At 38.9% G+C, this 25,281-nt stretch overlaps 1 protein-coding gene across 9 annotated transcripts in view; it reads left to right on the forward strand.

Moving 5' to 3' along the window:
- The window catches only part of DOCK7 (dedicator of cytokinesis 7), a 109,130-nt gene that overhangs the window by 52,509 nt on the left and 31,340 nt on the right, over window positions 1–25,281 (forward strand). For 6 of the 9 annotated variants that reach the window (XM_085306067.1, XM_085306068.1, XM_085306069.1 and 3 more), the window contains exons 15-29: window positions 6,426–6,543; window positions 7,407–7,477; window positions 9,284–9,422; window positions 9,661–9,762; window positions 10,019–10,105; window positions 10,557–10,788; window positions 12,330–12,494; window positions 13,451–13,620; window positions 17,599–17,691; window positions 18,930–19,019; window positions 20,025–20,120; window positions 20,255–20,395; window positions 20,567–20,680; window positions 21,616–21,786; window positions 22,473–22,612. In XM_085306067.1, coding sequence (XP_085162193.1) covers window positions 6,426–6,543; window positions 7,407–7,477; window positions 9,284–9,422; window positions 9,661–9,762; window positions 10,019–10,105; window positions 10,557–10,788; window positions 12,330–12,494; window positions 13,451–13,620; window positions 17,599–17,691; window positions 18,930–19,019; window positions 20,025–20,120; window positions 20,255–20,395; window positions 20,567–20,680; window positions 21,616–21,786; window positions 22,473–22,612 — 1,929 coding nt within the window. The remainder of the gene's footprint in view (window positions 1–6,425; window positions 6,544–7,406; window positions 7,478–9,283; window positions 9,423–9,660; window positions 9,763–10,018; window positions 10,106–10,556; window positions 10,789–12,329; window positions 12,495–13,450; window positions 13,621–17,598; window positions 17,692–18,929; window positions 19,020–20,024; window positions 20,121–20,254; window positions 20,396–20,566; window positions 20,681–21,615; window positions 21,787–22,472; window positions 22,613–25,281) is intronic. The other 3 variants (XM_085306064.1, XM_085306065.1, XM_085306066.1) reach the window with 1 other exon arrangement.

Below are 25,281 nucleotides of genomic sequence, written 5' to 3' on the forward strand. Positions count from 1 at the left end.
ACGTTACCATTCCGTTTACTGCTTAACATTTGCAGTAGATAAATCAAGTCTATAGGTTCTCCGAAACAAATGTCCTATTCTACTATGGGTTTCTGCTTGGAACAGTGTATGTTTTTCAAGCAGCAATGAAGTATCAATGAACGATATTTTTCCTTGTGGAATCACCCATTGCAATACAGGAAAATCAGTCCATGCATATGATAGTGTGTTCTTTGTAGGGTTTTCAGGGTTTTGCTAGATCCTGGGGAACCTCTTGTTTGCTTAGCAATCCTTTGCTTGGATTGTTGTTGTTGTTGTTTTTGTCCCCATCTCTGGTTAATGAATGGTTTGGATCAGACTTACTGCACAAAGTATAGAAAAGCAGCAAGACAGTGTGGATCGGGCCTAACATTCTGGAGAAAGGAGATTAATGCATTCATCAGCTGGAGCAAAGTAAAAATGTTGTAGTGATGCAATTGGGAAGCTCAGTGTACCGAGTGACACAGAATTGCTTAGGATCTTTTTGTTAAAATTAAACACCATTTAATCTTTCTGCTTCTGCCTTTTTAACTCCACATATAGAAGTCTAGTAAGCAGAGCTCAAATGAAGATCATTATTTTCACTCTTAATTTTATTGTGATAGTGTTTATCATACTTAATTCTGCGTTTTGCATGGCATGGGGCTTTATTCCAGAGGTTTAGCTTTGACAAGGTCAGTTGCTTTCACAGGGGATGTCCGTGAGGGAGAGAAGTTCTTCAGTGGAAGGCTATTTTCTCCATTAAAATCAACCATTTGTTCAGATGAATTTCTACAGAAACTCATCAAATGTGTATTTACTGAACCCTACTAAAAATGTATTAGAACTTTCTTGTTAGACTCGTTTATGGGACAGAGATCAGCTTGAAAGGTTTGCATGAGTCATTCCTGCAGAACTTTCTCATTTGGTAGTATCAATGGAAGTGTATAAAGAGGGGCTCAAGTGAGTAAAAAATAAGCACATGCAGGATCTGGAATGATAGTGTATTGTGCCTGTGTGGGAAGCTTTTAGGGATCTTAACATTTAACTCTGAAAAATTTGAAAGTTTTTGCTTCGCATTGATAGACAAAGATACATTTTACCTGATAGCCCTGTTTAAACACTTCCAGCATTTAAAAGGTAAGATAAACATGTGCTTTAGAGATATTGGTATATTTTGTAGAGAAAGTTACAGAACTGCCACTTATGTAGATGAAATTAAGGTACATTTTTTTTTTTATCTTAGCCTGACATGCTCTGTAAYAGTGCGTGAAGTTCAGCTTCTACCGTCTGACGCTGGATTTGGGCTACGAAATTTGAAGAACTAGTTGCAAAATTAAAAAAGAAAGATACTTTCTGCGAGCCCTTTCAAAATAGTTTCAGAGACTTCAGTTTTTCAGGGTGTCAAAGGAATAATTCTTTGATGTTTCAGCTATTTCTTACAGTCACAAAAAGCCTTTTTTCTTTTTTTTTTCTTTTTAAGCAGTTTTGTATTCTCCCATCCCCTGTCACCTCCTTTCCACCCTCAGATCTTAATTCTTGGCTTAATTTTCAGAAAAATACAGGAGGTTGCTCAAAAACTGTCAGTAACTGGGCAGCCAGAGCTCAGACATTTTACCGTATTTCTGCAGGTTAACCAGTTAACAAGCGTATCACTGTGTGGCCCCGGGGCCCACTGCCAAGTGTGGTTCCTGAGCCACAGGGTGTGCACACGGGCCCGGTGACACATGGCAGCCCAGCAAGATGTGGGAACGTGGCTGTGTCTGAGCATTGCAATAACACTATGGAGTGCAGAACGCAGAAGTGTAAGGCCATGACACTACCGTTCAGAAAGGTTTGCTTTCCTAATGGGAAGGGCAGTCAAAGTGCTCTCATCTCAAAAATGAGAATGCAACAAATGGCTTCCAAAGGCTTTAGGAGGTTCCATATTAATGCCAGCGCCAGTAAAGTCAAGCAGTGATAAGCTCACTTGAAAGTAGCRACCTCCAGTTCTTAGATGTCGCAACGGTCGCAGAATGCATAAGCAAAGCAGGACATGGGAAGGCAAGAGGGAAAAAAAAACCTTCTCATATGATTAAACCATGAGATTCAAGAGTTACTGAAACCCTAGGGGGGAATCCTGTTTCTGGGAGCTGTCAACACAGTCAAAAAAAGATGTATYTAACAAACATGATCCTGAAGATCTTTCGTGCACCTGGATGACCCTCACTAAATTGACTTGAAAGGATTTTTATTGTAGGAATAAAGGAAAGAACAAGGTCTCTGGGTTTTACTGAAAAGGGAAGTTTTAATAATAGTTAGAATTCCCTCAGCTGAAGACCAGCTCTTAATGTTTTAATGCACTTATGAAGGATTTTGGAAAATGGCTGCAATCACATTACATAAATATTTAGAGGACTGCCTGGTGCCATTATTTCCTTGGCTTAGGAAGACTTCACACTTAAACAGTTCACTTTATGGAGATAAATGTACATTTGAGATCTGTTTGAGATAGTAATGTAAGCTTTGCATACATTTTGGCATAGCATTGTAATAAAAACTCTAGACACAAGTCCTTCGATTTAAAGCTTCTGTCTGAAATTTTTATTGATAGAGATCTGTGAATAATATCATCAGGAAGTAGCTGTTACTTGAGAACATAAGGACCAGCAGTCCTTTTGTTTAACCAGCTTAGGTCCAGCTTGTTTTTTGGTGCTACAGTATTATTTTCCTGGTACATACCTTTTCCTTCCTTCATCCCCTCTTTAGAGAATTGAATGCTGTAATCTAAGACTTTCTCCATTGGTGTCTGATTCATCAGAAAGTCGTTCTCCACTCTTGCTTTCTCACTGCCTGTGTATAGCACAGGGTTATGGCATTTCATGCCACTTATTTTGTGTTTAAAAGCCCAGCAACTTTGATGCATATCCTACCCATGCAGCAAGGCAGTTTCTACCATCACTTTGCAGAGAAGTATTATTGTTTCATTTTTTCTGTAGGATGGTGGTTACGTCTCTTGTGTCCTAGAACATCTACTGAGGCCTTGGCATTTGTGTACACAACTGAGAAGTTAGGATAAAGTGATAGAACATCTTAGCAAACGCAAGAGAGCAATGAAGGAGAAACAGGTGTCAGCTTTTCAAGGTGGACCTAAAAGAGGTGGATCGGTTTCTTAAGCAGTTTATAACATTCTTGTGTTTTTTTCAGTTGTCCATCTCTTTCCAGTCTCCTATAGCTGTGTTTATGGCTAACAGGAAGCTCTTGGCTTTTACCTATGTAGGRTAAAATACAGGAGGATCTTTTCACTTGGGATCACATTCTGATTTTTCACCTGGAGACTTTATTTTCCCCTCCCTGTATGTAAATTCTGAACAAAATCTTGACATCTGTAATGGGAAATGCTCTGGAGGGAAGCTGCCTTAATAGGAGCAAGCATTCGATTCCCCCATTGTCTCCCAGCTGTACCACAGCAGGATCTGTGCATCTAAATTCCCCTAAGAAACGTAAACTTCTTCCCAACAGAATGCAGGATGATCATCCTGTAAGGTTTTCAGAGGACAGGGTGGTGAAAAGCAGTGGAGGGACAGTCGACTGGTACAGTGCTCCTCGTGTTTATTGTTATGGCTAAAATGTAATGTCAGCTCTAGTGTCTGCTGTAGGTCTCTACCACCYTCTTTCTAGGGGGATACCAAATTCTTGAAATGTTTGCTTTGCTCCCAGCAGGGCCAAGCCCTAGCAGTAGAGATGATATGAGAACTGAAAGCTTGGTTTAGGCTAATCTCTGATATTCAGCATAAATCAGCCCCAAGCGTAAGACTATCTTTAATATAGGGATCATGTAGCCTGGCTTCCCAAATACATTAAATCCTTCTCTTAAGCACTAATAATACTTAATGAAAGTTTTATGAGCAATGTACATTTTAGAATAAATTTTCATATCCATTTTCATTTTAAAAAGCACATGAAGGAGCAAATGTATTCATGCCAGAACAAAGTAATTTAGTAGAGTCGCAAAAAAGGCACAGGCCCCTTCTGAAATAATAAGAGAGCATTGATTAGGTAAAGCGACCAATGGGGATGGAATTCAAAAACTTAATTCAGCATGAAGGACTTCATTTGAAATAGAAGAAATTTCSCACATGCCAGCTAAGCATATTCCTCTGCCTGGCTTCATAGTGCTGCCCGTATAGCATTCTGGAGCTTTACATCAGGACTGCTTGATACAGGTGYTGGCTTCAAGGAAGTACCTTTTTTTTCTGAGACTCTTAGAGAAGTTCTTAGGACCAGCAATAGTCTGTGTCTGTATGGATGGGGAGTACTCATGGATATCAAGGAGCAAAGGAGTTACACATGCAGTCAGAACAAAAGCTTTGGATTGGATTCATTTGCCATCTACAGCAATTTCTGACAGCCTAGGAAAGCTGACCTTGTTTCCAGCCGTCCCTCCTGATGAGCGTGGGCTCTTCTGTCATATCTGCCAGACCAGGGCAGATGTTTTGGATACCTGTGGCATTTAAAATGGCACCAGATGCCTACACAGAGCAACCAAATCACTGCCATTGTGACAATCAAAAAAGTGCCTTTCTGTTTTCTATCTACTGTTGCCAGTGCTCTGTAGGAGCTGCTTTTTTGCATTTAAAAAGTTGGCCTGCTGTGCTCCTCTCTGCAGTTTTGTTTGTCCATCTGTTGTCTCTTGTCTCTCTGGGACAAGGAGCAGRATTGGGTACTCTTTGTAAATTATGCTCAGATTCAATGAATAGTTCCCAACTGGGGGGCAGATTGGAAGAGAACTACTTTCATCTCTTTCCTTATAAGTTGGGACTCATTACAGGATTGGTTGCTTCAGTGTTTGAAAAAGGTAACACTTYTCTTTTTCCCTAAGATAAGCAAGGCAGTAATCTGAACCAAGGCCTCTCCTCACTTGCATGCAGTATCCTAACGACCAGGCTGCAGTGAGGATCCCTCTCTGTCCCTYTTGTTGGAGCTCTAGCACTGAGTGATAAATTATGCACCCTGTAGCCACTGGGTGTTAGAAGGAGAATGCCTCTATCCTRATGGACAGGGCTGTATGGAAGTTGGATAGATGACTTCCAGGCTGAGTTCTTTTAGATACAGAGTAATTTGTACACTTTTGTCTGTTTTGTAGCGAAAGAGCGTGTATTTCCTTTGAACAGCTTAGCCTGTTGTGTGGAATGGTTCAGGGGCTGTTGTCTTTTGTGGGCTCATATGAACATATAAGGGACTTCTGCAGGTATGAATTACTCAATCGTATGGCAGGCCTGGGGCTCACAGTTGACCATTTTGCTAATGATGTGTGAATCCAACTTTTTTCATAGAACTCAATAGGGATAAGAAGATAGAAAAAAAGTACAGAATTTTGCACATCCTCATTTCTGTATTTAAAATAATCATAGACTTGAAGAAATGGAGCTGGAAGGAGCGTTGAAAATCTGGTTCTCTCCAGTGAAGGATGAGGTTGTCTAAACCGTTCTGAACAGGTGTTTGCCTAATATATCCTTAAAAGTTTCAGAAAATGGAGATTTCACACCCTTCCCAAGCAATCTGTTCTACTGCTTAAMTGGCTTTACAGTCAGAAAATTTTCCTCATATCTGACCTAAATCTTCTTTGCTGCAATTTCAGCCCATTACTTGCTGTCATATCTCCTRTAGATATGATGAACATTTTATTACTTTGCTCTTTGCAGCAGTTCTTCAGATACTTCTAGAGYGTATGGAATTATCCATTCCATTGTGTAGCCATTCCCCTCAAAGCTAAACAATCCTGGTTCAGTCTGGTTACCCCACTATTTTCCAGACCTTTTGGCTATCCTTGTTTCTCAGCTGCTATTTTTCATTGATCCACATCTTCCCTGAAGTTTGATATTTTGRTGTGGGATTGGAGGCACCATTCCCTCCATGTCATTGCAAAGATTGCATATCTGCTGAAGTTACAAGTATCTGTTACTTTAGTTAATTTTTTAGAGGAGACATGTAATCTGAAGTCATCATGATGTAAGGAGGAAAAAAACAGATTACAGCAAGGAAAGTATTTAGCAGAAAACCAGCCACTCTGTGTTGAACAAGTAAACATTTCTCAGTGTTTTTCTGTTGATGCGTTTCTTTCCACTTGAACTTCTTAGATAGTATAATCTCTGAGAAGTTTTTAGATGTATTTTTCAAGCACCTTTATAAACAGGAACCCTTCCYAAGTATCCTGGTAGTTAAGAAAATTATGACTTTGATGTCTAAAACCAAGAGTCATTACCAAATCGCTTGTGTGGGTGTGTGTTTATGTTCAGGAGAAGACCATCTGGCTAATGGAAAATGTCAAGCCCTTCACTTTGAGTCTGTATGTGTTTTTGTAGGGCTTTAAGTAAAAGCATTATTAATGGTGTGAACCCTGTCATTCTCACAGTGAGGTACTCACTCAGTGCATTTATCTCTTGCAGGAATCTTCTTTATGTCTATCCTCAGAGCCTTAACTTTGCCAACCGCCAAGGATCTGCCAGAAATATCACTGTAAAAGTCCAGTTCATGTATGGAGAGGATCCAAGTAATGCTATGCCGGTGAGAGAAGTACTTTGTGCTCAGTTTCTGTAAGTGCTGCATGCTGCTAAGGCAAAGCACACCTTGCAGCCATAAAACTCTGTGTTAAAAAAAGCCTCATTGACATATATTTCAAAACAACAGTTTATAGGGAGTATAAAATTGTAGTAATTCAGAACGAAGGGGGGCTGTTCTAACTCCACTGTTATTTGGAGTTTGCCAAATAACAGTGTAGTAACTAGAATTTTCAAGTTAAAATGTTTGCGGTGCACTCCCTGTGTTTGGAATAGTAGTATGTTTGCTACTGTTTCCAAAAAATATGATGATGACAGTTAGACTTGCATTCAGGGCCAGAAGTGGTCAGCATCTGGTGAAGTTCTAGGTGTGAGGTACCTTGCTCATAGGCTATTCAAATCTGCATTCTTCTGTAAAGCTCTTGTAAAACTGGCCCTTCTTGTAGGGTAATTTGAGACTTAGTGATGAAAATACCTGTTGAGATGTTAGTTGTTCTTACTCATTAACTTCTCTGTTCTTTTTAGCTTGCCTTATCTGGGTTCTGTTGGCCCAATTTCCATGATGTCTTGTTTGTCTGTCTTTCCCAGTATCTTCTGAATTCATAATAGCAGATAAATGCTCTCACTGTTACCCCTGCCTGAAGAGTCCTTACATGCATCAATTAGTCATATCTGTGTGCATCTGTAACTAAGATTATTAAAATTTTAAACTCTTCAGTGACTGAGTAAAATGTTACATAGGAGTTAAGGAGCAAGTAAGGAGCAGATGTAACTGTACGCAGCTGTGTGGACTCTAGCTGTAAATATCTCTGCAGGATTATGGAACAAATTCTTGGCACAATATAACAAGGGGATTTTTTTTTCCCACAGGTCATCTTTGGTAAATCTAGCTGTCCTGAATTTTCCAAAGAAGCATACACAGCTGTAGTGTATCACAACAGGTAAAACGCAAGATATTTTATAAAAGGACATGGGTCCCTGTGGATAATATAATTCCAACTAGAAGGAATTCTAGCAGTGTGAATGTGGAGTAACTGAATTGTGAATCCGTCTCATTGTTTATTTAACAATGACTATCTACATAACACTTAACAGTAACTACAGTGTCAGCAGATACTATAGTTAGAGTTCTGCAGTGACTAGGAGCCTGACTCTTTGTTTACTTTGGTACCAGTCAAGATCATTGTGCCAGAAACTGTAATTCTAAGCACTTAGCCAAACTCAGCAGATGGTATAAGTACATGCTTGAAGTTAGGCATGAAGATTTATGATCTACACTTATGTCCACATATGCTTTGTTATTTTCCTGAGTTATTAGGTACTCAGAGCCATTTAGACTGTAGTTACAAATTAAACATGTTTACTCTTGGAAATAATTTCACTGCAGCTGGCGTAAGGAGTCCTGAACATGTCTGTCGTATTTGTAACTGTACCAGGGAAGGATCCCATCTGTTTGGTCCATTGCTGTGGCCTGGCTCTCTATCCAAGCTACTTTGGGCTGGTATASCTTGGAATGGGTGATTCGTGTCCACGTTGTGGAGAATCCAGTCCATTTCCTTCCAAGGCTTGTGTAGCAATCTTGACCTTGAGGCAAAGTTCCCTCTCTTTGGGGAGCATTGCAATTCAAAATGTCYATGTGATGAGGGGAGTGCAGTGCAGCCCACCAGACTGCTGCTTTCTTTGCAGGATGCCAAGGGTGTATGTTGTGTGCTTTGGAGCATTCAGGGGCCAGTTTGCTTGGATTAAATTGAAGATAATCTTGTTTCAGTTCTTACTGTTTCTGGAACAGGTTATTGAGTAAATTGCTCTGCAAACCAGGTTTCCTTTTGGAAGAAACTGGCTATTTCAAAAGGGAGCTGTGGTTGACCTGCTGTGTGTGCAGGATGGCCGGGGCCCTGGTGTAATACAAGAATGAGCTAAACGGACAGTGTAGATACAGAAAATGGAAAAATGACGCTCTGTTTCTTTCAACAGTGGCAGGACTAGGCATAGCCTGTGATACATATGTCTTGGAAACAATTCTGGTGTCTATCTTCTCAATTTAGGCAATTGGGAATTCAGAATCACAATAAAATGTGATTCTTAGAGGCAGAATGGTATTTTTTCTTTTCTTTTTTTTCTTTTTTTTTTTTTTTAGAAAGGAGACTTAAAAATTAACCTTATTTGCTCCTGTGGTAGGATCAGTAGGCTCCTGTTGTAGAATCATTTTTATCAGATACTCTTAGTACATACTTTCATTTATCCTTTGTATTTTCATGAAACAAAAAAAATCTTTTTCTTTTGAAAGAACAAACATGTTCTTAAAGATTTTTATACTAACCATGAACAATACTTTGGAACCTAAAGACAGTTATGAAAATGAGCTCAGTGATGATGAATTTTGGTATGTTTATCCTAATTATTTAAATACTGTTTTACATACCTAGACTGAGAAAAGAAAAGCAGTTGTCCAATTTTGAGTGAGATGCCATTGGTGATTAAAATCCCATATATCTCAGCAAAACTAGGAAAACTGCTAGAAGATATTGTAAGTATTTTTCTGGATTGGAAATATGTGCTGCAAGTTTTTCCAGTTCTTGGTAATCAGAAAGTGAAGCGTTTCATCCCTTGAGATAGTCCRTATACTTCCTTCCTTCCAGATACTTTAACTCAAAAGGTTCAGTCTCAAGCATATGGTAGCATATGATACAAGTCTGAACCGCTCTGTTTGTATTGATAACTCAGTTGAGGGTCTGCTCTCTGCACAGATCRCCTGATTTTCATGAAGAAATCAAGATTAAGCTTCCAGCCACTTTAACAGATCACCACCACCTGCTTTTTACTTTCTACCATGTCAGTTGCCAACAAAAACAAAACACTCCCCTGGAGACTCCAGTTGGATACACTGTGAGTGTCTTAGTCTTTTTGTATTTCAGCACAGGCTGCATTCATAATGCATTTGTTTACAATTCGTTTAGCATGACTTTCAACACTTAAACCATTATACAATTTTATAATTGTTGCATTTTGAAGTAACTGTATTTTTAATTAAGGAAAGATTTCAGTGAGAAATTCAATCCTACAGAGTTTAAGAAAGCCTTAAGAAGTTAGTGTTTCTGTTTCTTTAAATTCCTTCTCTTTAAAGTGGATACCGATGCTTCAAAATGGACGGTTGAAGACTGGTCAGTTCTGCCTACCTGTTTCATTGGAAAAACCACCACAGGCTTATTCAGTTCTTTCTCCAGAGGTGAGTTGCTCTTCATGCCGAAAATCCACCAGAGAATACTCCTGTCAAAAAAGTGAGAGAATGTATATATGCATAATATGTTTGTGCATTTGTATTTTTAACTCCTAAATTATTTACTTCTTAAATGCTGCTAAATTTAGACAGGTGTGTTTGTGTGTGATCTGACAGTAAAATAAAAAAGAATGGCAATAGTAATTAGAAACATCTTAGTTTTGCTTTCTGTCACATACTAGTTAATCTTTCTGTTAACCTACAGGTGCCGCTTCCTGGAATGAAGTGGGTAGATAATCACAAAGGTGTTTTCAATGTAGAAGTTGTTGCTGTATCATCCCTCCATACTCAGGTAAACACGAAGAGTARTCATTGTAACATAGGGAGCTTGATAATCATTTGACAATGATTTATACATTTAAAGTACAATAATCTGAAATGTAAGGTGGTGATTGTTTTGACTGATCATTTTAACCTATCCTATTTTATTAAGTGTCAGAATGCCATTTTGGTACTTCATATATATTTCATTTGTGCTGTAAKTGGTAACATGATTTTAGTGAACTATCTGTTTTTTTAAGAATAGACAGTTCTTATAGTCAGTCACAGTCTGTGGAAACTGCTAGTTTGCCTTGACAACTTTTGAACCATTGGCTGATTAGACATATGGGCAGAGCTCTGAAGGATGTTGAGTTCCTGCTAATTTTGTAACATTGAATGGCCAMACAGAAGGCCACAAATCCACAGAAAGCAGAGTTGCTTTGGGAGCTTCTTGCTGATTGTTCATTTTTACTTGTGTATAGGACCCTTATCTTGACAAGTTCTTTGCACTTGTCCATGCTCTGGATGAGCACATGTTCCCTGTGCGAATAGGAGACATGAGAATTATGGAAAACAACTTGGAAAATGAACTGAAGAGCAGCATTTCAGCTTTAAATTCCTCTCAACTGGAGCCGGTAGTGCGATTTCTTCATCTCCTGCTTGACAAACTGATTCTTCTGGTAGTAAGACCTCCTGTCATTGCAGGCCAAATAGGTATTCTATTTAAGTTTTATAGAGAATTACAAAAAATATATTGTATATATGTAGAYATAAAAAGGTCAATTTTTATGCTTTATTTTTGGTATTACTTATATACTATACTTCAAAATAAAACATGCTTGCATCCAGATCCGTGGTGATATACACAGGAGCAATATTTAACATTTTCAAGAATGACTTACAATTTGAGTATCCAAGTTGAGACACTAGAAGTTKGCCTGAATTTTAGGAGTTGGATGCTCAGCACTTTATTAGCATTGGAACCTGTTAAGGTGTATCCATACTGACACTTAGAAATCAAGATTTGCAGCTTCACCAGTCGCCTTGGAAAATCTTGRAGTAGGTGAGATAAAATACAGGTGCTGTATGTTCCTGTAACTGTTGTGGATCTGATTCAATCAGCATGAGTAATCCCTCCTTTTGTTCCCTGTTATGGGCTAYGCTTAAACGGTATAACTGAGCATTTAATGAAACTTATCAGTAAGGAAGGCACTTCAGACACTGGTGGGAAAGTAACTGGTTTGTTTTTTCAACACACCAGAGAGGAAAGCAAACTGTACTGGTGTGGTGAACTTTGTAAGACAAGTTACATCAGATTTCTGGGGGACCTGGAATGAATGTGTGGTTTGGAATATATTGACATCATCCTTTGAAAATCAGTGGGATTTGTGCACGGAGTCATCTTAGCAGTGCTGTGCATCAGCATGTCTTGTAGGAGGTGATTAAGAGACCTCAAGGAGACTATCAAGGAGAGAGACTTGAAAATTAAGAAGTGAGTTCTCAGCAGTGTATTTGCAATAATGCTGATTTTGAGATTCTTGTCACCTAAAAGGACTGTAGTTTCCAAGTGTAAATCATCTTCGAAGTACAAACTATGGAAGAGGCAGTTTATGGGAAAAAAAWTTGCTTACTTTTTATCTGAAAGCTCTTTCACTCTTTAAGTGTTCTGGTTTGGTTTAGTTTTTCTGAAAAAAGATTCAAGACATTAGTGTCCAGCTTTTGCGTAACTAAGATTTGTGGTCTCCAGCTGCCAATCCGCTTTATCTCTAATTTGTTTGGAGTAATTACCCCAAGTCTGTGTCTGGTTTTCTGTACTCGTTTTTAAACGGATTGTTTTCAGACACAGAATAGGATTGTTCTTTTTGATAGACTCTGTATTTCAGCTGAAACTTAAATGAAGGAAATATTTAACTGAGAAAAATATGGTGAATAKTCAAAGTATTTTATCCATCAGTTAAGCAAGGTCTTGATCTTGCTGCCATTCTGGTTGGTGACTAGAGTTCAGATGATTCCAGAAATTGAACCTAAGTTCATTTAATTTGTTATTAACAAAATGGAAACTTATCCCTGAAACACTTCTTGTTCAGCTTATTAGACCTGGTCCAAATACCAGTGCAGATGTTTTTTGAGAAAAGCTTGCTATACTCTAACAGGCTTCACTGCTTATAATATTGAAGGTAGATGAAATGCACATTTAAGTTTTGATCATGGTTACTGCTGAAGTCTAAAATAAACTCCTCACTTACTACTTTCAGTTAACCTGGGCCAAGCATCTTTTGAAGCAATGGCATCAATTATAAACAGACTTCACAAAAACTTGGATGGAAACCAGGACCAGCACGGCAGAAACAGCCTTCTTGCTTCCTATATTTATTACGTTTTTCGCCTACCAAATACCTATCCCAATTCACCATCACCAGGTAGTTTTTTTTTTATTCTTTTTCTTGTCACACTTTGTTACAAGCAAGCAGAAAGCACTTGCTGGCCAGGTGTGCTGAACTCCAGCTGTTGGTTCCATGCCAAGCCCTGTTATTAACTTCCCTTATGATCCAGTGTAGCTGTTCACAAGATGAATTTAATTAGAGTTAGCAATGTCAGAGATTTAACTGTTTGATAGTCTTAAGTTACTATGTCACTGTCAAAAGTGCAAGAGGCTATGTTATGGTAAAATACTGTTTTTAGCTTGATTTTCTGTGGCAAGTAAGTGGATGCAGTATAGTCTTGGCTTGTCCTGCCTGCCAGTTTCCTTCAATATTACTTTTGAATTTTTAGCCAGTTCCAGAAAAAGTTAATATAGTGGCAAAGGAGCCTGAAATACTTGAAAATTGGTGTCTGGATGGAGGAAGGAGACAGATTAATCCCACCCCACAGGGAGAATAAGGCTGCAGTGCAGGGGATATATCTGCATGGGGGGRAAATGATGTGAATGAAAGAATGATGTGAAAATTAGTTTTGGAAAGACTGTTCACATAATTTGTTTCTTACTTGGAGTGRAAAACCTCTGAGGGGCTTGGGATGGTTGTGTACTTTGAACTGTGCCTGGTTCTTCAGTGGTTTTCCAGTCTGGGGTCTGGCAAATAATCCCTTTGGCTCAGAAAATATCTCTAAATCTACAGAGAGTTTTCTGCTTCCCACAGATCACTGAAAAATAGCATTTTAATCCCATCCCTTTCTCCTAGCTGCTTACCCTCCTTTGAAGAGCCAGGCAGGGGAAATCACGAGAGGTGTTACAGCTACATTAATTCATTGAAAGATTTCCTTACAAACCGGACAGCTGTGCAAGGTCTTTATTGCAGCAGAGTGGGGCAGAGCAGCACGGGTTCAAGCAGCATGAGTTTGATGGTGTGACAGGATGTTCTTTCGTATGACCCTGTAGGTCCTGGTGGCTTAGGGGGATCAGTGCATTATGCCACCATGGCTCGATCTGCTGTCCGACCAGCAAGCCTTAACCTGAACCGCTCACGGAGTCTCAGCAACAGCAACCCAGATATATCTGGGACCCCCACCTCACCAGATGATGAAGTTCGCTCCATCATTGGCAGTAAGGTATGAATGCAGTCCTGAGGGTCTTGCAGGAACTTCAGCATCCTTTATTTATTCTTTAAAGAAATAATGGGGAAGATTTAGTGTTTTTTCCTATTAAAAGAAGTCCTYAGTTATGGCCCCCTCTCAGGCTTTTCCTGATAGTTCTGATAACATATTTGGAACTCCGCTCTGAAATTTGTGACTTCTCTCCCTTTGACTTGTTAGACACCAGCCTGCCAGTGTTATTTTCACAAGTGTAGTGGCTAGGGGCAAGAGTCCTTGTGGACTTGTCTTCCCAAGACTAGCAGAGTAAAAGTGGTTTTACCACCTCACTTTTCATGTTGCCAGCAGCTGTATTCTCTTACCARTTGTTATGTCTCTCCAAACCTTGCATCGCTTGCCTTGTCACCTTGTGATCCCAATCTTACCTTCCAAGCCAAAACTCTCTCTTCTCTTCTGCATTCAGCACTAACAGCTGCTCAAATGCTTTCTGTACTACTTACACCCAGAGCAGGTATGTTCACACAGCAGGCAGTAATCCTAGTCCCTGCATGCTCCAGATAAGATTTCAGATGATTAGAAAGTGAGGCATAGTCTGGCCAGCTGAGCTGTGACATGAATTTACAGTGTGCTAATTCCATACCCACTCTGACTCCCCACATCTTAATTGCTTGCTAAAAGTGACCTTCCAGAGATGTGGACAAATCAGTGGTCTTAAATCAGCTGTTAGATGCTCTGTATATGCACATACGTATTTATAGCTAGAGACTAGGTTCATGCCACTTAACCTCAGATGTGTTGTCTGTTTTGGGAGCATAGTTGCTGGGCTTCCTGTGTAATCAGTAGAGAGAAAAAAGCTCCTCAACAGGTAATTTATGCCACGTAAGATCTGAATTGCCTTCTGAAATGCCTGTCCCTCTCCACTGATTGCAGAGAACACAGGGTTACTACAGTCCCAATCTGAGCACTTCAATTTTGTGCCTAAAATAGGTGGAATGAGCCAGGCCAAACCTTCCATTTTGGTAAATCCCTTACTGGAGAAGAGCGCCTTTCTTTGTTTAGTGTTTGGATTTTTTTATATATACCTATTTTTAAATTGTGATCATTTACACCAAAGGAAAACACCTTCTCACCTGCCAGCATAGATTACTTCCTGAGCCCTTCCAGAGAATTTTTACATCCCATCCTCTGGAAAATCAGTGAAGCAAATTTGTCAGTAAAGTCAGCAGGCCAGCCAGGCCTTGTGTTTTACAAGAGCAAGAGAAAGATAGTTTGAGAATGAGGTCACCAATTTTAAATGAATAATGACATGATTTGCGCATCAAATAGGAGGCTGAAGAAGTGTGGTAGGCAAATCATTATTTCTTAGATCAAAGTGTAGACTTAGAAGACTTTAAAGTATTTCAAGACTGCTTTGATATCTTGCTACTTAAACAACTATGACCTTTTGTGAAATGCCGTAGGCACTAATGTGCATATTGAATTTACACAGGTTATCAGAAGTGTAACATGTGATGGCTTAGTGAATAATGTCACAATGGAAAATGAAGAGAGATTTTCTTCTGGAGGGATTTTTTTTTTTAATGCATGGATAACTGTTAATAGGAAAGTTTCCTTAAGATAGTCTGAGTATCAAGATAGTAGCCTCAGTTTGAATATATAGATTTTTAGTTAAATGTGATTATTTCTCCTTGTTGAAGTCAATAGACATATATGAGAAACTTCTTGAGACGTGAAATTAATATGAGGGTGTAAAATTTTGTATTCTGCTTCTCCAAGTAATGATCTAAGCACATATTCCCAAATAGGGAACCTGCACTTCAAATTAGACTCTGCCATGGGGAGCTTTCTCGTTTTTAAAAGAACAAATAATATTTGTTTGATAGAAGTCTTTGGAGTCCCGTTTTTATTGTTTTTTGTTGTAGTGCAAGATATTTGATAATTTTGGAAAATTTACTTTTAAGTCACTGCTATGAGCTTTTTACTTAATTCTGAAAATCCAAATAGTCATCCCTTTTACAGGACTTAAAACCACCTCTATTATGCAAATGTACTATAATCTTCTAAGTCTGTCACTTATTTTGCTTTCATTTTTGAATGTGGCCATGTAAATTTTTTTTACCTACTAAAGCAAATCTGTTAAGTGTCTAAAAAGAGCTATGATGAAATTTTACACTCTTAATGTTCCTAAAATACTGGAGATGTGTTGGGAAGAAACAGAAAAGATTGTGCAGTTCTATTGCTCTGAATGTGGATTTTCACATACTGGGGTTACGTACCTGTACCTGCTGTACAGATCCAGCAGCAGGGATAAACCCCAGAAACTGAACAGCATTTACTAGGAATTTGGTGAACTTTGAAGTTACTCTGATATGCAAGAAGCTCTTGTACTCTTTACTTTTGATGGAGGGGAGAAAGGAGAGTCTCTCCAGATTTTTTACAAAGCGATTCTTGCTCCTGCCGACATTGTATGTGGTGAATTTTATACTCAGGACCAGTTCAATGACATGATTAAAAAGCATGTGAGCAGACGTGAGTGATAAAAGGGCATTTTCAAAGTTAGGCCTAATTTTGCAAAACATGAGCTTAGTTCTGTATTCTGCCAAGTCCTTTTGACTTTAACTCACTTGGAGCAAAATCAAGCATGTTTATGTGTCTGAGCAAGGCAGAGAGCTTTGATTTGTTTCTTCTAAAAAGTAATTGAGATGAAAACACTCTCTCTGTGTTCGGTATTTTTTTATTGGATATCTTAAGCAAAATTAYGCTATAATGCTGTACTCTACATAGGGGATAGCTCAGTGGATTAAAGGTTTAAATCCTAGGTTAGTGATCTCAACCTGGGTTCAACCTGTGGCTGAATTTTTATTTGTTGAGAGAAATAGACTGTTGGTTTTAGTGGACTTTGCAGTTGATGAGAATCTCTGCAATGAAGTGGGCTGCACATTTCATGCATGTACTGGGGGAAAGCCCTAGGCTGGCACAGAAACTAGAACGGAAGTGCTCTAAGGTGAGAGTTGAAACCAATTTGTGAAATTTATAAGAAAATGCTRTTTGCTTGTAGCATTTCAAAATTGAGTCCATTGGATCTGGTTCATGGGACTCATGGAATCCATTGCATTCCACTGAAAATTTCTGACTTTGGAGCAGCTTAGGTGACAAGCAAATTGGATTTTTTTCCTTTTCTTGTTTCTGAGTGTCTTGAGAGGAGAAGGGAGAGGATAGAGAGGAGGATCCAGAGTAATTTTGCAGACATGATTCAGTGTAGAATTTGGAGTATAAATTAGATCAAGCTTTCAAGAAGCAGGAGATTTAAAAAATATTTTCTCTTGAAAAGCAGGTTCTGGAAAAGATATTTCCTCTTTCTTCTGTGTGCCACACTGCTCAGAGAAAATGTCCAAATATCTGTGTGAAGTCTTTTCCACAGGGTTAACTCTGCCAAGAGTCCTGGATTTTTATTCCATGAATAGGAAACTCTGAGAGCTGACATTCTCTTCAAAGTTTCTAATTCTTTCTGTAGCACTTGTAGAGCTTAGAAACTGTGGGCTAACAGGTAATCTACATCAAAAGTGTTGGGAACCTCACCTCCTATGTGGTTTCCATATCAGTGCATCAGTTTTCCTCTTTCACATTGTTGTAAATCTTAACTAGCTCCATCTACTGAAGTGACTGGATTAAAATTGAAGTGAAAGTGGGATTTTTCTCAAGATGAGGATAGTTTTTGAATATCAAACATTACAGGTAGGACAGGCTGAACTAGAGCTGTTGACCATATTAATGTGATTATGTGTGTGTGAGATGAGATATGATAAAATAATCCTCTAGACTAAAATTTCTCAACAAATACCTGAGAATTCAGATTGCTTTAACAATACTAATTGATGATGTGTTTGCAGTGTACCCGGTTTGTTTGCTTTAAAGGACTAAAATTTGACTACTGTATGGCATGCAACATATAATATATTTCTTTCCTTTCCCAACTGCTTTCTATTACATGCCCAGGGTTTAGACCGCTCCAATTCCTGGGTAAACACTGGTGGTCCAAAAGCAGCCCCATGGGGATCCAACCCCAGCCCAAGTGCAGAGTCAACACAGGTGGTGTCTTCAGTAGAGGTTTTTCTGGCTTTGTTTTCCCTGATGTTTCCCTATAGAGTATCTTCTTTTCAGTGTATACTCTAATTTTGATGGTTTGCTTTTCTTTTATTTTTTTTTAATCTTTGAAAAAATTGTGAGTTTTATTGTATAAATTAGCATCTTCTCCCCTACCACCTCACCGCACTGCATGAAAAGCCTCAAAATGTGTGACCACTTCTTTCATTTGGGTGGTTGCTGGTCTGTGAAATGTAAATGCTGTGACTACTTCTCTCCTCTCTCCTCTTCTCTCTCTCTCTCCCCCTCCATCTCTCTCCTCTGCTTTTTCTCTCTGTTTTTTAATATTAATTTCAACTTCAGAAGAAACATTTCTAATGGGAACATTAATCACAGCTTCATAGTTTTGTCCATGTTAGCTTTCTTTTAATGTTGTGAACCATTTTGCCATTTTCATCAAACATTTAGTATTCATAGTCAAGTAATCCTTCATGTCTGTTTGAGTGGAATATCATTAAACCAAAATTGATACACATGTAAAATTCTCTCTTAAAACATGTAAATTTAAGTGCTGGAACCACTGACTTGCTAGGTCCAATTTTACCTGTTCTATGTTGCAAAGTATGAAAACTTAAAGCAGCTTCAGTGAGAAAGACTTAACTTACTTAGCCCCTATTGCCTGCTGCATTGCTCTGCATGGTCACCTTGAACATACCTCTCAACTGTACTTCCTTTCAAATTTACCAGCTTTCTGGAAATACTCAGTCCGAGTTCGCTCGCACTCACGGCAAATTATTTTCATCAGAAATAGGAATAACTTCAGTAATTTTCTCATTCTGTGTGCTAATACCGGTGTCACTGTCACATCCCCACGTCTTTTCTCCCTGCTCAGTTGAGAGGTATGGCACTGAAAGTTAGAAGTATTACTTTCCTGATATATGCATGTTGATAAAATATAATTATGGAAAAGTTTCATGCTTTGCAGCATTAAGTGTTTTTGTGCATAAGAACATGGAGCTATTTAAACAGCTTATGTGTCTTAGAATAATAAAAAGTGTTGACATTTTGTTTAAACCTGATCTATGAATGAGTAAAAGTTTGAGAATGCATAAAAAGGTGTAAAGACAGTAAAAAACCTACAGTTGGAACAGTATTTTTGTAAACGTACATTGTCCTTGAGCTGCAAAACCCATCCACAGCAAACTTTAATGTCCTGTCATCATTCATTCATCTCCACTCCGTAGGCTACGGATCGAAGTTGTAATCGTATGTCTTCGCACACTGAGACGTCAAGTTTCTTACAAACATTAACAGGACGATTACCAACTAAAAAGGTAGATTTCAGTGAAGACAATTGATATTGTGGGGCAGGGAGGTCAAAAACCATGATGCAAACTATTTTTTTATTTATAGCCCTATTTTTTCCGAGGTCATTAGGAACTGCTGCTGCTGCTGAGCACCTCTGAATATCCAAACTGTAGTGAATGTGAAATATTCTGACAAAGTTCAGTTGGGAAGAATAAAATGACCAGGGGTAGCTTGTCTGGTTTAATGTTCATACTATTTGGAACCAATTTATTACTGGCTTTCCAAAAAATATGAATAGCACTGTCTGGACATGTGCGTGATATACTCTTGTGTGCAAAATTATAATGCATTAGATGGTTAGCATTACAGATGTGTTCTGACCTCAGTTACATAGGTGTTAATCCAGAGTTACTCCAGGAAGTGAATGGGAGTTACTTTGGAAGTACACTCTCTTAAACGAGATGAGATTCTACTAAACAAAATCTGAAAGACAAAATGTCTTGACTTTTTGAGTAACAAAAATGTGATCACTGACAACTTAAGTCTGTGGTACAGTTTTCTTGGGAAAAGAAATCCAGAAGCTGGTTCTTACCCTCACTTTTTTTTTTCCTACTGTGTTAAATCCTTCTTGACAGTAAATGTATCTTGTACAAATCGCTTTATATGTCCACTTTTTACTCCTTTTTCCTGCAAAAATCAGACCAGGCAGAAAGGTAGACTTTTAAAATAAACTCATTTGAGCACCAAACTTGTTTTGGGGGTGGTTGGGAAATTCTTTTGACACTTGAAATTCAATTTTGGATCAAGATTCTGTGAAGCATTTCTTACATCACATATCATAACATTGTCCTTCATTGTTAGTTGGGGGTTTCTTTAAGAGGTGTCACCACTGCTGACATGTTCCTACTTTTTATTTTGCTTAACGTCATTGTTTGCCATACTTTCCATGGACTGAGCTACCATTTCTCATGCAGACTGTTTTTGTGAGCTGATTTGAGACTCAGGCTAACTCTGAATTTGAATCTGTGTAGCTTTTTCACGAAGAGCTGGCCTTGCAGTGGGTCGTGTGCAGTGGGAGTGTGCGGGAGGCAGCCCTACAGCAGGCCTGGTTCTTCTTTGAACTGATGGTGAGCAAACTGGAAACATCTTGCTTATTGACTTAAAATTCAGTTTAAAACACAGTGCTGTGTTTTAAAAACAACCATGCTTCCCTTCACCTTCATTTCTACAAGTGACACTATTGTAATTTATATTCCTATAGGTGAAGAGCATGGTACATCATTTGTATTTTGCTGACAAACTGGATGCTCCAAGAAAGAATCGCTTTCCTGAGCGTTTCATGGATGATGTAACTGCTTTGGTCAGCACAATTGCCGGTGATATAGTCTCTCGGTTTCAGAAGGTAATAACCAACAATTAAACTTAACCCAGGTCACTGCTCAGGCACCAGAGCGCAAGTATCTTCTGTGCTGGTGCCTAGGCCAGGATTTGTCATTTGAACCTGTAGGATTACCATATTACCATACAATGTTCTTTTCATTTTCTTTCCTGTTTTTTTCTCCCTTCTCTCTAGGATACAGAAATGGTCGAAAGGCTCAACACGAGTCTTGCATTTTTCCTCAATGATCTGTTGTCTATCATGGACAGAGGATTTGTCTTTGTCCTTATCAAGACCTGCTACAAACAGGTGAATGCAGATAAATAGAGTGAATTAGCTGTGAGCCATAGCGTAGCCTATTTCTGTAATTTCCTGCGGACAGGCGGTAGAGACAGAGTTCTGCTATCCAGGTCTTTTTATAGAAAGCATGGTGTTCCCAGTAGTGGTTTAGCATTTATGCTCCTCTGATTGCACTCTTATATGTGGATTAGGAGTCATTCCTTTGAAGCAAATGGACGTGCCAAGGGAAGGAAAAAATTTTTCRTCTGCTCATCACCATCATTTAACCAAAAGTTAGAAGGAAGTTGTGTTAGGGGGATGTCAAACTGTCGTGATTTGTCAATGAGTCTCTCCCTGTATGACCATATTGCTCATCAAACTCTTTCCATCTTGAGCAGCCGACAGCAATGTCCCATTTCCCATAAGGAGGATTTCTGCATTATGCCTTGAAGGTGTCTTTGCAGCACAGTAGCAGGGAACCACCTTGAATCACAAAGTTTTGTTTCGACTCTGCTGTAGAGTCTAGCATTTTATAGAAAGGGGCAAGAACAGCAGTAACCTTGGAACTTTGTTGCCTACTCTGTGATTAGCTAACCTGCATCTTTGATCTGTTAACCCATCACAAGGTGTACAATCCTGATTCTGACCACTCCCTGCTGAAATCAACAGGACATAGATATCGTGTGTCAAGTACATGGTTCTTAATTTGCTTATGTAAATATGGCTGTTACATACTTCTTGTATTGATATCATGCTGGTGGTTGAGGTATACGGCTCCTACTCATCAAAAGTATAATCTGTAGCTCAAAGAAGGAATGTGTATATGACTATTTAATGACATGAAACTCTTCAGTTTGGGTATTGTTGCTGTGGAAGAGCTTTTTGAGAGCAGTGGTGGGACAGGTGCTGTGTTCATAATAATGTGTTTTGGTGCTAACTGGAGTTTTATGGGTTGCACTTGCCAGGTGTCTTCAAAGCTGTATTCCTTAACAAATCCAAGTAACCTAGCATCTTTGAGACTGGACTTTCTTCGCATCATCTGCAGTCATGAGCACTATGTCACTTTGAATTTGCCCTGCAGCTTGCTCACACCACCTGCATCTCCATCACCATCTGTGTCTTCAGCAACTTCTCAGGTACTCTGTGACAAGGATTTTATGTGTTGATTTTATGTGTATGCAAGTTGAGCTTTGTTCTGAGGCTTAAATCTTATGAGACCTCTCTTATTATTGAAAAAAGAAGGCCAGTATTCTTTTTGTGGTGTCCACACTCTCTTCTGTCCCTAGGGACCTAGTTTCCTCTGCTACTGGACAAATGCATAAACGCAAATGAGGCATTATAAAAAAGACTTTGGCCAATTTTACCCTTTTCTCACAAAACAAGATGCTTTCTCCTCACAGTAAGTTAGTCCTAGTCTGCTCAGAAAAAGTAATTTGATTTAACAAGTGTGCCATTCAAGTGGATTAATTAATTCCAAAATTAAGTAAACTAAATCAAATTAAAGCCATCTTAAACCTGAATGGCAGCATCCRTACCTGTGTTAAAAGTCTAAGTAATCCACTTTCAAAGGTTATTTGGCTTAACTTCCCTAAGTACTCCCCTGTAGGTGAGAAGGTAATAATGACAAATAGAGTTAAGGGAAGAGTTAGTAAGCTTGTGTGTAATGTAAGCAGATGTGCCTAAATTCAAAGGAAGGAGGGGAAAGATTTACATGAAATTGTCTTTAAGTGTGCACAGCACTTCTACGGTAGTTTTTAAGGTTTAATTCTCTGTATTCTCAGGGGTCTCTTTGTGCAACTTCTGAAACCTCATTTTTTCACAGAGTTCTGGGTTCTCCACAAATGTCCAAGACCAGAAGATTGCAAATATGTTTGAATTGTCTGTGCCTTTCCGCCAACAGCATTATTTGGCTGGGCTTGTGTTAACAGAACTGGCTGTCATTTTAGATCCTGACGCAGAAGGGTAAGTCTTTACATATTTTTCCCCCAAGCATTTTCTGCAATTCCAAGTAAATAGTGGATGACAAACAAGTTCAACATTGTGGCCAGAGTTGCTTTAAACTTATAAGATGAGAAGTTGGGAAAACTAGGTTCTGTAATACAGGTTCTGTAACTCTAAGAATGCTTTTCTCTCCCTGCCGCTTGTATTTTTTACTTCCTTAGCCCTGACTCTATAAATGTGATTCCAGTTGCATTTTTCCAACTGAGAAGGAAGGGAAGGGATTCCTAGTGGAGCCTCCAGCTGGCTACTGGGTCATATCTGGAGCTCTAAGAGAAAAGTAGCTTTTCTCAATTGTAACATGAAAATATTTTTCAACATTAAGGAATTATTTACTGCTGGTGGGGTTCTAAATGTTACAATGCATTCCTCCTGCGGTCCTTCCAGCTTTTTAGACATGTAAATTATGTGTTGATGAGGCTTATATGGGTAACAGGAATGGAGTCAAGCATGCAGAGTTTGTGGATGACCTGCCCAGTCTGTGCAGCAAATAATTTTTTTAAGTAGAAAAGTGGCCTGTACTTCCCACTTCCAGTCTATTACTTTAGACTGTATTTAGGGCTGTATTCTCTCTTACCCCTTTCAAATGCATTTCAATGGAAATTACTGATTTCTTCTACATTCCTAACTTGTCTTGAAGGCATTTTTCTAAGGATGGACCCAGAAATATCGGCAAAGTCAACAAATGCTGATGATTCATAGGTAATTCTGCCCCTTTAGAGATGCCAGGAGTGTGGATTTCCATTAATTGTTTCCTGTTGGAAAGGAAAGTGTTGCCATAAATTGAAATATTTTCCTTTATACCTAGATAACACACTATAATCCCATTTCTTTGGCCAGAAACAGAATAAGCAGCAAATCTTTGCCCATGCGCACTGTCTGCAGAAGTCCCTTCTTCTGCAGTATAGCCACATCCTGCTCACTGGTTAGAAATTGAATTCTATCTCTAATCATATTTGCTTTTGTTCTTCACACATTTTCTGTTCTCACCTAACCTGTCTCCTGAGCTCTCCCCTGGAATTGAGTGGTAATCTGTGCCCAGCTGCACAGAGGAACTATCAGTGTGATTTTACTAGTGTCCACTGGAGACAGCTCCTCTCTCAAACCTTGACTAGACAAAGAAAGGCCACTAAATTCTTTGATACCAGTTCAACTGTGGAGATACATTTTAATCAAAGCTCCTGAATTTTGGTTGAGAATTTTAGCTTGCACTGTCATGCATTTATTCATTATGATTTTGCAGAATAACTTCTCAGTTGCAGCTCATTAACTGTTCTCGGGCCTCAGTCTTCTACCTTTGCCTATGTAGAGATGTTTTTGGAGAATAGCAATAGAAATTTAAGATTATTTTGAATTGATATCCTGCTCTATGTGTGTGTGGCTCCATTCTTGCCGAGCACACGTGATAATCTCAGCCAGGGATGTATGTTTGGGATTGGTCAGAATTGCAACAGAAAGAGAAAGTAGAGTGGGAATTAATTACACATACATGTTTGAGCCTGAGCTGAAATCTGCTTGGGTCCGATAGATCCACCATGTAAAATAAACCACTGTGTTCAAATCTGTTCTTTCCTACCTGAGAGGAGTTTTAAAGGTCAGATAGAACTATTAGCAGATCATTAGTAGAGGACTCAGACATACTTGTTACAAAAATGTTTTCACCACTATGTTCCTCTTTGGAAAAAAAACTTGAACTTCTTTCTATTTGACTAGTCCTGTGGCAGGAGTGAGGTAGGATACCTGTCTAATTGTTTATTGTCAGAGGTTTACCTGGCATCTTGATAGGTGATACAGAGCCTTGAGACTTTAATTGTTTTCTCTTCTTACTCTTTTTTGTTCCATTAGCAGAGTATCTTGAATTTTAGCTCACACATTTTACAAGAGCTATTTGGATTCCATTGGGAGTTTTGTGAAGAAAAGATTTTGATAAAGAAAAGACTTTGCAATACTCTAGCGTCGAAAGATGATGCTTTAGTTAAATTCCTGTGTGCTAGGTGCTGCACACAATAAATGACAGTCCTCCTGCAAAGCACTTATGTCTGAAAGAGGAGTCAACATGTGGATGAAACAAGCAAGTTGAATTTGGCAGTTGGAGAAATGAGGAATAAAGAATGAGTCCAAGCAGCTATATCCTCAACAGATTTCTCAGCAAACAATCCTGTGATGCTTTGATTATTAATCAGTAATAATTTTATTACTCATTTCATAATTTCTGTGTTGCCCATATTGACTGATGTTACAGAGCACAAGTGAGAAAGTCAGAATTTGGCCCTCATATTCAGTGTAAAAAGTCAGTATTCCAGAAGTGTGCAATGTAGACAAAAATTCGTGCCAGGGCTGAGGTAAAAGTGAGACTGGTTGGAGGGCAGCAAGATTGATTCATCGTATTATCAGCCATGAAGACCAGGGGATCATCTTTCCTCCTTTCTAATGTGGATCCATCCACCACCGTACGTACTCTGTTATGGAAGATATGAAAAGAAGCCCACGTAGTCCTAGGCTTTAACTACACTGCTTTGTTTGAATGCATTTCCCCTGCAGGAGTGGTTCCATGGCCTGCCAGACAGTTCCTTTTAAACTATTACAAACCCAACTTAAATGTCTCTCCTTCAAAACACTTCAAGGATTTTTCC

This window comes from Rhea americana, unplaced genomic scaffold, assembly GCF_003343005.1.
Source record: "Rhea americana isolate MKP2758 unplaced genomic scaffold, rheAme1 scaffold_230, whole genome shotgun sequence".
Classification (NCBI taxonomy): Eukaryota; Metazoa; Chordata; class Aves; order Rheiformes; family Rheidae; genus Rhea; species Rhea americana.